Below are 12,703 nucleotides of genomic sequence, written 5' to 3'. Positions count from 1 at the left end.
AACAAAGTAATACTACCAACCTCATAGTATTTCTTTGGAGGTCACTTAGGAAAATATATAGAGAGATATATAGATATAGATATTCCTAGCATAATGGCTGGCATATGACATTCACTAAACAGTGACAAAGACTCTCTCTTGAACCAAATTTTAGTCAGGTTCCTCTGAGTACTTTTTTTTTTGAGACAGAGTTTCGCTCTTGTTGCCCAGGCTGGAGTGCAATGGTGTGATCTCAGCTCACTGCAACCTCCGCCTCCTTGGTTCAAGTGATTCTCCTAGCTCAGTCTCTCGAGTAGCTGGGATTACAGATGCCTGCCACCACACCTGGCTAATTTTCATATTTTTAGTAGAGATGGGGTTTCAACATGTTGGCTAGGCTGGTCTCGAACTCCTGACCTCAGGTGATCCACCCACCTTGGCCTCCCAAAGTGCTAGGATTACAGGTGTGAGCCACTGTGCCCAGCCTTGAGTCCTCTTTTTGACTAGGCCTCATTCTTAGGCCCCGTCCTTGTCCCTGACAGTCCAGTTTTAGCAAGAATCCTACTGGGTCAGTTTAGCAAAAATCCTCCACCCTTCATATACGGTCAAATTCCTCATCTTCCACCCCTCATATCTTATTACCCTTGCCTGCCTTCAGCAAGAATCCTATCAAGTTGGTTTAGGGGGAATCCCCTTATCTTTGATATCTACTTCTAGTAATGTTCCACTGCCTGACTCCCACCCTGCTTCTTGGCTATAAACCCCCACTTGCCTTTGTCGTATCAGAATGCAGCCTCATTGTATAGTAAGGTCTCTCTCCTATTGCAATAGTTCCTGAATGAAATTTGCCTTTACCACTTTAACTTCTTTCTGGCTCTAATTTTCTTTCATAAAAGTTTATTACTATTATTACTATTTTATTATTATTATTTATTTATTTATTTTGAGACGGAGTCTTACTCTGTTGCCCAGGTTGGAGTGCAATGGTGCAATCTCAGCTCACCGCAACCTCTGCTGCCCGGGTTCAAGTGATTCTCCTGCCTCAGCCTCCTGAGTAGCTGGGATTACAGGCATGCACCACCATGCCCAGCTAATTGTTTTTTGTAGTTTTAGTAGAGACGGGGTTTGACCATGTTGGCCAGGCTGGTCTTGAACTCCTGACCTAGTGATCCACCCGCCTCGGCCTCCCAAAGTGCTGGAATTACAGGCGTGAGCCACTGTGCCTGGCCTATTTTATTATTATCATAAATGATTATACTTTCTATTTAAATTCAATTGAACTAAAAATTCCATTGACCAGTACCATTGTCAAGAGAGTATATTTCAAAGAATGCTAAGAATCTTTCTTTTTTAAAAAGCACTCTTTTTCCCTTGTTTTTTTTGTTTTTTGTTTTTTCGGGGTTTTGCTCTTTTTGCCGCCCAGGCTGGAGTGCAATGATGCAATCTCAGCTCATTGCAACCTCCACCTGCCAGGTTCAAGTGATTCTCCTGCCTTAGCCTCCTGAGTAGCTGGGATTATAGGCTTGTGCCACCACGCCTGGCTAATTTTGTTTTTTTAGTACAGATGGGGTTTTACCATGTTGGCCAGGCTGGTCTTGAACTCCTTACCTCAGGTGATCCACCCGCCTCAGCCTCCCAAAGTGCTGAGATTACAGGCGTAAGCCACTGCACCTGGTCCCCCTTTCTAAAACAATTTGCTTCTCAATGTATGCATTATCTGTATTACTGACCATGCCCCCTTTTAAATCCTGTACCCTCCTCTTTCTGAACAGTCTCATAAAAATATGTTTGCTTTGAACTTCCTAATTTTCTGCATTTGAGAGGAACAGGCAGTGAGGGTAAGGAGAGAGTCAGAGGTGAAGAACTTCCCCCCCTCCAGCCTACTCTGAAGTTCTCAATTTTTCTTTAGGCGCCAGAAAATGACCTGAATTACTACATTCATTAAAAACAAAACAAAACAAAACAGCTTTGCTCTTGAGGGTCATTTTTACTTTCATTTTTGTTTGGTCAATTTTATATGACACTTGCTTTACAAAGTGTGGATTATCATCTTCCTGAAACCTGTTACTGGCATGTTCTCAAAGGTGATCAATGTCACTGGTGGTTCTGTGAGTTTTTTCATCTACTTAAAAATTATTCTCTTAATAAATAAAGGTGGAATACAATTAACATAATGGCAGTGCAGTGAAGACCCCAAATCTGTTTTGAATTATCTGGAAAGGATAATGTGCCTCCTCAGTAACTTGATTTGTAACCACTTCAAATGACTTCCCTGATACTATGAGGAAATCCCAGGTGTTGATAGTTAGTTGACAGGGTGTTAATGTCATTAACATTCTGTTAGCTCTTCTTGTCAATGTGTTAATGGTGCCCCTGCTGCTCAGTCACTCTCTGTCCTCCGGTTGGGGAAATGATTTAGCCAGCAGTCAATCAAAAAGCTAAGCTGATTTTGGGCAACAGAAAGCCCTACCATTGACAAAATCTCTGCGAGTAAATGTGGTAAGGAATTTGTCAACTGGATATAAACAGTAAGGTCAACACTGTGGTTGATGTGCTTTTTTAGATAGTTTAAGATGTTAAGAATGGACCACAACACATATTTAAAAGTCTAAGAAGCCCTCTTTTAAGAATGGGTTTCTTTTCTGACAGAAAAAGCAAGGATTAATAAGTAAAAATGATGCTTTGACTTCTTAAAAAAAGGAAAGTGTTGGGGTTCAGAGCACAATATCTGGAAGTATGCTACCTTGGCATGCTGAATACTTTGAGCTGAAGGATACCAGGAGGACCACAGAAGCAAGAAGGTGTCTCTGAACTTATCCCTCCCTCCTTCCTACCTTCCTTTGCCTCCTGAAGCAAGTCAAAGAAACTAGAATTCCTCTCCCTTGAAACAAGCCATAAAACCTAGGAAGATCACTTTTTAAGCTCTTCCATTCTCCACCAAAGACTTTCACATAGGCTGGGTGCAGTGACTCGTGCCTGTAATCCCAGCACTTTGGGAGGCTGAGGCGGGCTGATCACCTGAGGTCAGGAGTTTGAGACCAGCCTGGCTAACACGGTGAAACCCCTTCTCTACTAAAAATACAAAATTAGCTGGGCATGGTGGCATGTGCCTGTATTCCCAGCTACTCGGGAGGCTGAGGCAGGAGAATCGCTTGAACCCTGAAGGTGGAGGTTGTAGTGAGCCAGGATCACGCCACTGTACTCTAGCCTGGGTTACAGAGTGAGACTCCATCTCCAAAAAAAAAAACAAGACCTTCACATGACAGGCGTCTTTTCCCCATACCTGGGGGAAGACTGTCATATAGAGATACAGAAAATAATCTGAACCAGTCTTGATGGGTTCCCTCCAGCTTATTACCATTAGATCATATCCTTTTATCCACCAGTCATACTAAGGGAGGAGACCATCCCTCATATTGTCTTATGCCCACTTTCTACCTCCAAAGAAAGAAAAAGTAAAAACTAAAAGGCAGAAATGAAATCCACAAGCAGACAGCTCGGAGTCACACCCTGGTACTGGTAGTTAAAGATCGACCCCTGACCTAATCAGTTATGTTATCTATAGATTACAGGCATTGAATAGAAAAGCACTGTGAAAATCCCTATCCTGTTTTGTTCTGATCTAATTACCGGTGCACGCAGCCCCCAGTCACGTACCCCCTGCTTGCTCAATTGATCATGACCACCTCACGTGTACCCCCTTAGAGTTGTGAGCCCTTAAAAGGGACAGGAAGTGCTCACTCGAGAGCTCGGCTCTTGAGACAGGAGTCTTGCCGATGCCCCCAGCCAAATAAACCCCTTTCTTCTTTAACTCAGTGTCTGAGGAGTTTTGTCTACCGCTCGTCCTGCCACAATACTTCTGCACAACTGCCCATAAAATACATGGTTTTTCCCTGTTTCTTTGAGTCTTCATTTATGGAGGTTTCTGTGTCACATAAAACTCACATTAAATAAATTTGTATGCTTTGCTCTTGTTAATATTGTATTATAGGGTGTCAGCCATGAACCTTAGAATGGGTCAAGAAACATTGATTTTTCTCTCCCATACCATCTAATTTTTTCTGAGTCAGAACAAGCAACCAATTTTGGGTAGAGAAAGGAAGAAAGGTGATGAGTTTCCTTCTAAAGCCATTGGCCCCAGCAGGCTAGAAATAGCCTTGGAAAGGTTTTTGTTTGTTTGTTTGTTTTTGTTTTTTGCCCATTTTTTTCTGACATTTACTTGTGGAGCTGTGGATCTCTCCTAAAACTGATTATACTTTACAGCATGCTCTATAAAGGTGATTCAATGATACTCACATTTGTGAGATTTATATGAAGAAAAGTTTTATAACTATAAGCACAGCCTAACACTGTTTGACAGTATCATTTTGAAGTGCTAAGTAAAAGCAAGGGCTTGGACTAGATGATCTTCATTGTCTCTAGCTATAATACTGTGTGATTCAACACACATTTACTGAGTGCCTACATTGTGCTAGGTGGTAGGCATTGTGGTGGGCATATAGTAATTAACAAACCATACATAATCTCTCCCATGGGGACAGCAAGACAGAGAACATACACATGTCAGACTGTCAGCAGCCTGAGGTCAAGTTTTCTATCATCTTGTGTACTGTTCAATTTTCATGCCTGGCAATGTCTAGCATATTGTAAGTGTTCAATCAAAATTGGGAAAGAATAAGGGTAAATATAGGGTGCTCCAGGACATAGACTGACTTGGAGATTTGAAGATTCAACCTGCATATTCGGTTGCCCTGAAGCCATCATGCCATTGCTGCTAACTATAGAACTGTTGCTATTCTGAAGTCCAAAGGCATATGAGTGCTTTTCAGCTTGTGAACTCAGTCCTCATAGAGAGATTACTGTTTAAGTAGCTAAAGTTACTTTCCATGGAAACTACTCCCATACTTGTGCCCCTAATTATTCAATTTAAAGGGTCAGTGACTTGAAGCAATGCAATGTATTGGCACTGGATGGAAACATTGGAAAGATCATCGAGTACAAAGGATCCTATACTAGAAACGGAATCATGGTTCTATTTTTAAAACAGGATCAAGTATCTCACAAATATCTTTCTCTTTTAGCATTGCCAGGAGGGTAAAAAATATATATATTAGGTAGGCACCAGAACTCATATACATACATATAATGATTATGCATTTTGTTTGTCCCTTTCTAGAAGACAGAAACTCTCAATGGGTGACCAAGAAGTCTTTCAAAGGAAGAATAACTTGAATCACAGTTTTATCATTATAATCCATTAATTCATAGTTTTTAACCAACCCAAGCCAACATTCAAATTTTTTCTCTGAAATAAATTGCTGTGTACTTTATTTTGTTTCTTTAAAGAATATGATATGCAAAGTAACAGCCCCATACATTTTAATACAGTTTTCAATCCCCTTGTGGACAAACAGTCACACTTTAGTGCCACTTAAATGAAGAATAACCATTCATCTGTAACATACAGATACAGAAGGCTCTGGATTTTCATTTTAAAGTGCTTAATTACCTGCATAAAGAGAGAAATAAAATAAGGAGTCCAGGCCAAGTTCACGAGGGTTTGAAATTACTTTTCTTTTTCTAAATGAGCAACAAAGACTCAATGTTGCAAGCTGTTGTGTGGCTATAAGCCAACAGTAGAAGAAAATGTTCAAAAGAAAAAGGGGATCAGGAATTAAATTCAAATATAAGGCAAGAACCAAAATCGAAAGGTGAAAAAGGAGGTGGTGTTTCCAGGCACAGGACAATATAACGTATGTGAAAAAAAAAACGTAATCAGCAATAAAGTGAAACCTTCATATTAAGTATTCCAACGTGGCCAGTAATGCAACTCAAGGTTATTTTTGTGGATTCCCTGCCTCCAATCACTCACAAACTTATGTTGCCAATATTTGTATTCATGAAGGTACTCAGAATCACTAAAGGACCACACAAAACACAGTATTCATTAATGAACCAAAACCCTGAGAGTTAAAATTTTTTTTTACATAAATCTAAATTGCCATTCTTAAGTAATTCAAGTTCAGCACTGTGACTTCCAAGTTGGGCAAAAAGTAAAGCATATCAGAAAAGAAAAAGGCTTTAACCTTGAAACAAGGTGACTGCCAAATAGTTGTTGAAGGAATTTACTTATTATCAGATAAAGAATTTACAGTATTTATTCCCTCTAGAGATATAAAATGGTGAATCAATCTGCAGTTCAAGATATTTATTTAAACCCTGAGGAGGAGGATATGGCTTTAAGTTTTGAAAACTAAAATAGAAAATTATAAAAAAATCAGTTCTAATGTAGTTTATCTTTAGATACCAGATTTAACATTAAACAACTCAAGCTAAATGCTATTTCTCAAGTTTTCCTTTTATATATTTTTATGATTTATATGACTATACTGCTATAAACTAGAAGTTTCAAAAAATATTTATTTAACAAGAAATGCTTAATGTTATACAGATATCTACTATAATTTATGTAAATATATCATCTACTGATCAATTCGTCTATCCATCCAACCGTGTATCCATTTATTCTTCAGTCCTTTCAGTCTAGTGATATTAGTTACCCTCTTATTGTCCTTGAAAATGCACACATGCCCTCAGAAAATGTATACACACACAAAAAAAATCTCAGACAAAAAAAACCTTCTGTTGATCATTTACTTTAAACATTTGGTTATATAAGAATATTCTGTTTTGTTTTGTTTAGGCTTCATCAAGCCTCTTAAGACTTACCTTGCATATCCTGTGGGCTTTCAAATGGAATTCTTCTTTGAGAAATAGCATTTAAAAAAAATCTAATTGTTCCCTTGCCTACTGGTTGAAAACATCATGAAACAAAATTTATGCTACTAATAGAAAAACAGCATATACACAAATTCATCCGGATGGTGTGAAAAGACTACTAAATCTAGAACTAACCACACAGTTAGTAGACAGACAGACATAAAGACTAAAAACTAGACAAAATGCTTAAATAAATAAAGGATATGGTCATCTTTTCCACAAACTTATCGTGTTGATTTTCTGCTTGGGGGAATTTCTTGATGTCACGTTCCAGATGAACAATTTGTTGTTCCATTGATGCAAGGTTGCTCTTGAGAATTTGAGCTGAAACTAAACAACAAAGTGCAAAGGATTTAGAATATTTTACCAGGTGTTCCACAAAACATCTAAAAGGAGATATTATCAGTTAAAGTCTTTTTTTTAAAAAATGTGGGAAATAGTTCCATGAAGTCAACTCACATTTTTCTGAATTACTGCTCATAAAAATTCTACTCTCCATGAAATAAATGAAAATGTGTAATATAATATACCAAATCATCATGTTTAATATGGGAATGTCACCATTTTACTCAGCCATTAGTTCAAATGAATCCATTTCAATTTAAATTTATTGATGGAATTCCTAATATTTCATTCTTTAAAATCTAATTTGAAGATTAAAGAAAAACTAAGGTTCAAAGACATGTTATTAATGCATGTTCTTAGCTCTATAAATGATTTAAGGTTAAATTATATAAAAGGATCAAATATTTTTCTTTTGTAGAAATATCCTGATTTTTATAAACCAATATCTATGGTAAAAGTTCCCATCTCTAGTACTTTTCAAAGAGAAGTGAAAAATAACTGTTGATACAGAAAGATGATTTAGAGCAAACCCCAGCAAACACAAATGAACGTACATACCCACAAAGATTCAGCCTGCCCTCAAACACTATCATTATTTGCTGTAATTACCCCTAACATTCTCTGCACCTTCTTTTTCTCTCACTGACAAGTAATAATTTAAGTATTGTATTCAAACTGCTCCTAAATACAAGCACATTTTTCAGATCTGTCAGGAGACTGTCTTTTACCGGGTAATTTTTTTTTTTTTAACTTGCAACTATTTTATAGATACTCTATTGCTGCATAACTGCCAATTATGTATGAAAACACTTCTATCAATATCAACAGCATTTGGCAAGATTCTGGTTGCAAAGATGAAGTAAGTGTTATAATTTGATAGATAGCCCGTGACATTGGTTTTTAAATCCTGGCCTCTGAAATACTGTTATTTTCATTAAAGGACCATGAAACATAAATAGAAAAATACTATGATTCTTTCTTATTTTTAAGCAAAGTTAGTCTTATGTAGAGACATATCAGCATTACAATGAAAAATTCAAGAGACTGCCAAAATCAACCCCTTGGCAAATTTCAGCCAAACTGTTCAGATACAAATTCATCATGTTGACAGGCACATCTTTATAACTGAATGAGGAGAAAACACCTTAAATATACATGGAAGTTCAAGAGACTAAAAATCAAACACCAACACTAAAGACTACTTTTTTTCTATTTATCTGTCAGTTTAAATAGCTCTGTCCAATTTAGTTCCATTTGTTTAGATCTGACAAGCTTGGAAATTATTCTTTATTGCAGAAGAGAGTTTCATCAAAAATTTGCTAATGGTTCGCCAATCATTGCTTGCTTTATTTAAAGGATGAGTTTGCTATGGAAGAAATAATTCTCTCTGATTTTAAAATTGAATTATTTCACTTAGGTTTCTCTGCTATATTCTAATTATTCAAAAGGTTTCTCCTTTCCCACTTGGTTGATTGAAAAAGTGAAGACAGGCCAAGTGTGGTGGCCCACGCCTCTAATCCCAGCACTTTGGGAGGCCGAGGCGGGCGGATTACCTGAGGTCATGAGTTTGAGGCCAGCCTGGCCAACATGGTGAAACCCTGTCTCTACCAAAAACAAAAAACAAACAAACAAAAAAATTAACCAGGCCTGGTGGCGGGTGCCTGTAATCCCAGCCACTCGAGAGGCTGAGGCAGAAGAATCGCTCAAACCCAGGAGGCAGAGGTTGCAGTGAGCCAAGATCCTGCCACTGCACTCTAGCCTGGGGAGCAAGAATGAAAATCCGTCTCAAAAAAAAAAAAAAAGATAAAACATTGACCAGTCACTTATGTTAGTTAGGTTACACGGACATGGTGAAGTTCAGGGCACATGACCCAAAAATATGGTACCCTGGCATATTGAGTATTTTAAGCTGAAGAACTTTTAGAAATGACACCTGCAGGAAGGACTATCTGATCTTTCCTGGGCGCAGGTCTTAAGACCTTCATGTAGGCCCCGTGTGGGGGCTCACATCTGTAATCCCAGCACTAGTGGAGGCCAAGGTGGATGGATTGCTTGAACTCAGGAGCTCAAGGGCAGTCTGGACAATATGGCAAAACCCCATCTCTACAAAAAATATAAAAATAAGCTGGGCTGGACGTGGTGGCTCACACCTGTAATCCCAGCTCTTCGGGAGGATGAGGCAGGAGGATCACATGGGCCCAGGAGTTCGAGACCAGACTAAACCACATAGTTAGACCTTGTCTCTACGAAAAATAAAATAAAAGAAAATGAGGTGGGAGGATTGCTTGAGTGCAGAAAGCTGAAGCTGCAATGAGTTATGATGGCATCACTGTATTCCTGCCTAGGTGACAGAGTGAGACCCTGCCTCAAATAAATAAATAAATAAATAAATAAATAAATAAGGTGGGTGCGGTGGTATGTGCCTAGTCCCAGCTACTTAAGAGGCTGAGTTAAGAGGATCGCTTGAGCCTGGGAGGTTGAGGCCGCAGTGAGTCATGATCGTGCCACTCTTCTCCAGCCTGGGCAACACAGATTGATCCTTATCTCTCAAAGAAAAAAACAAAAACTCATGTGACAGATTTTTTTTTTTTTGGAGACAGAGTCTCACTCTGTCGCCAGGCTGGAGTGCAGTGGCATTATATCTCGGCTCACTGCAACCTCCGACTCCCTGGTTCAAGTGATTCTCCTGCCTCAGCCTCCCAAGTAGCCAGGATTATAGGCATGTGCCACCATGCCCAGCTAATTTTTGTATTTTTAGTAGAGACAGTGTTTCACCATGTTGGCCAGGATGGTCTCGACCTCGTAACCTCGTGATCCACCCGCCTCGGCCTCCCAAAGTGTTGGGATTACAGGCGTGAGCCACCATGCCGGGTCTGAGAGCTAACTTGCCTATATGCACCCTGAGGAAACCAACATCCTTATCTCTGAAGACAAAGGGACATAGAAATCTGAACAAATAGTTCTTGCTAAATTTCTCCCAGTTTATTATACTTAGCTCATACTCTTTCTTCTCCCTATCATATTTTTCCACACCTCTCCATTCTTCATCAAATATACTATAGAAAACACTCAGGTTTAACTGTTTCTTTGGATCTTCATTTCCCTATGAATGCTCCCCTCCCAAGTTATATAAAACCTAAATAAATTTGCATTCTTTTCTTGTGCTAATCTGCCTTTTGGTATAAAGACCGTGGCCAATGAACCTAAAATGGGGAAAAGGAGAAGTTATTTTTCCTCCCTTACCTTAGAAATAAACTCACGCTAACTTTCTGTAATAAACAAAATGTGCTCAAAGGCCAGGTTTAGGTCACAATAGTAATGGCACTAGTCAAAAGGGGATGATGATGATGATAATGACTTCATCTTCTAATAATTCAATACAAAACTAGCCTAATCAAACTGCTATGCACACAGCAGTCTACATATGTCAAGTAATAAGTGAGAATATATTTTAACTCAGGGAAATTGCTTTTACCCTAAAGTTGCATTCTGAATAAATCAGTATTTTTCTGAACATCTGTCCTCCCCAATTTCACATGTATAATCTTTAGTCCTCTATAAATCTCTCCAGAGCTCTACTCCAAATTCTCTACCATTTCATATGCACTTTTTGTTTGTTCAAGTGATCGTCCACCTATCACCTTCTGCTTTGAATAAGAATTGTTTTTTGTCTCATATACATAAACAACAGTCTCCTTTATAAAACTCCAAGCTGTCTAATGGTAAGATCTATATTTGATTTTTTGCTTTTCCCTCAGTACTTATCACTGTGCTCAGTATTTATCACTCAATAAATATTTATTAGATGAATATGTACATTTCAAGAAGTTTTGGCTCACATTTAAATTTATGTCTACTTCCACAACTGAAAGTACAGAGAGAGAGGTTAGATATAATCATCATGATTTGAAGTTACCATACCCATTATTATATAAGTAGAGAAAGAGAGCAGGGAGTTGAAATCTGTCTAGCAATATATAGAGGTGGTTTGGGAGATGCTTAGACAAATGGGAACGTGAGGAAAGGGGAAAAAGTTTAAAAAAGTAAAGGGCGGCCGGGCGCGGTGGCTCAAGCCTGTAATCCCAGCACTTTGGGAGGCCGAGGCGGGCGGATCACAAGGTCAGGAGATCGAGACCACAGTGAAACCCCGTCTCTACTAAAAATACAAAAAAAAATTAGCCGGGCGCGGTGGCGGGCGCCTGTAGTCCTAGCTACTCAGGAGGCTGAGGCAGGAGAATGGCGTGAACCCAGGAGGCGGAGCTTGCAGTGAGCCGAGATCGCGCCACTGCACTCCAGCCTGGGCAACAGCGTGAGACTCCGTCTCAAAAAAAAAAAAAAAGTAAAGGGCATCTTTCTTTATGAGGTTCTTCCGTTCTTCCCCTCTAATGAATTATTCATATTATGCCTGAACAAAAGAGAATTAAATATTGGAGATGTAATAATCTGAGAATTCTAGCTTATACAGAAATTTATGGCTGCATTAAACAATGTCGTTATGTAAAGTGTTTATCCTTCCATCGGGGGAATTATGTTATCTTTGAGGTAAAAGTGACATTAAAGGAGATTTGGACCAGCGTCTTAAATTTGAAAAACTCAGGTTACAGAGTATCACAGTCCAAGTCCCTGTAAAACATAGCCTAAGTTAGAGGTTACTCGTTAAGGCCTTTTTGGGGTGAGCGGGATATAATCCCAGAGAAACGGGCATGAGGGAAAGACAGCAAATACAAGAGGGTAAGTTCCAGAACTTGTCATAGCTTAATCAAAAAAAAAAAAAAAAAGCTGGTTGTTTAGTGTCTCAGGTTGTCTCCATCAGGGCTGACTTCATGGATATGCAATCTGTGCAGGTTCATGGATATGCAACCTGTGACTTCATGGATATACAACCTGTGCAACCATGCTGCAAAGGGCCCAGCACTTTGTTTAATACTTTGTTGTCATTTTGAAATTCTTAATAATTTTTGCAGTGGGGTGCCACATTTCATTTTGCACCCGGACCCAAAAATTATCTAGTCAGTCCTGGTCTCCAGATAAAACAAATGTAACTTAGAAAAGTTGTTTACAGGCCAGGTGCCTTGGCTCACTCCTGTAATCTCAGCATTTTGGGAGGCTGAGGCAGGTGGATCATTTGAGGTCAGGAGTTTGAGACCAGCATGGCCAACATGGCGAAACCCCGTCTCTACTCAAAATACAAAAAAATTAGCTGGGCATGGTGGTGCCCGCCTGTAATCCCAGATACTCGGGAGGCTGAGGCAGGAAAATCACTTGAACTTGGGAGACAGAGGTTGCAGTGAGCCGAGATCGTGCCACTGCACTCCAGCCTGGGCGACAGAGTGAAACTCTGTCTCAAAAAGAAAAAAAAAAAAGAGTTGCTTAGAGTTGACAGTGAGCAATTCATTTACCTGCTGACTCCTTAGCATCTCCTGTTCTTTCATTGGTGAAATTGTTTCTAGCAGTGTTAACTTCCCACTATGGCTGAGAAATGAGTAGCCTGGGTTTGGAGGTGGGAGATGGCAAAGAAGGAGGGTCCAGTGAATCTAGGGTGTTGCATATATTAGATCCAAAACAGAGTATTCTCTACATCCTAAGTGCCTTATTCAAT

The 12,703-nt window shown here is 39.2% G+C and overlaps 1 protein-coding gene across 6 annotated transcripts in view; it reads right to left on the bottom strand.

Annotated features, from left to right (window-relative positions):
* DIAPH2 (diaphanous related formin 2) overlaps positions 1 to 12,703 on the bottom strand; it is a 912,659-nt gene that overhangs the window by 337,792 nt on the left and 562,164 nt on the right. For all 6 annotated transcript variants that reach the window (XM_050775145.1, XM_050775147.1, XM_050775146.1 and 3 more), the window contains one exon: positions 6,966 to 7,089. In XM_050775145.1, the coding sequence (XP_050631102.1) occupies positions 6,966 to 7,089 (124 nt within the window). The remainder of the gene's footprint in view (positions 1 to 6,965; positions 7,090 to 12,703) is intronic.

Source organism: Macaca thibetana, chromosome X (assembly GCF_024542745.1).
Source record: "Macaca thibetana thibetana isolate TM-01 chromosome X, ASM2454274v1, whole genome shotgun sequence".
In the NCBI taxonomy this organism is placed as follows: Eukaryota; Metazoa; Chordata; class Mammalia; order Primates; family Cercopithecidae; genus Macaca; species Macaca thibetana.
This window is presented reverse-complemented; position numbering and strand designations above follow the sequence as displayed.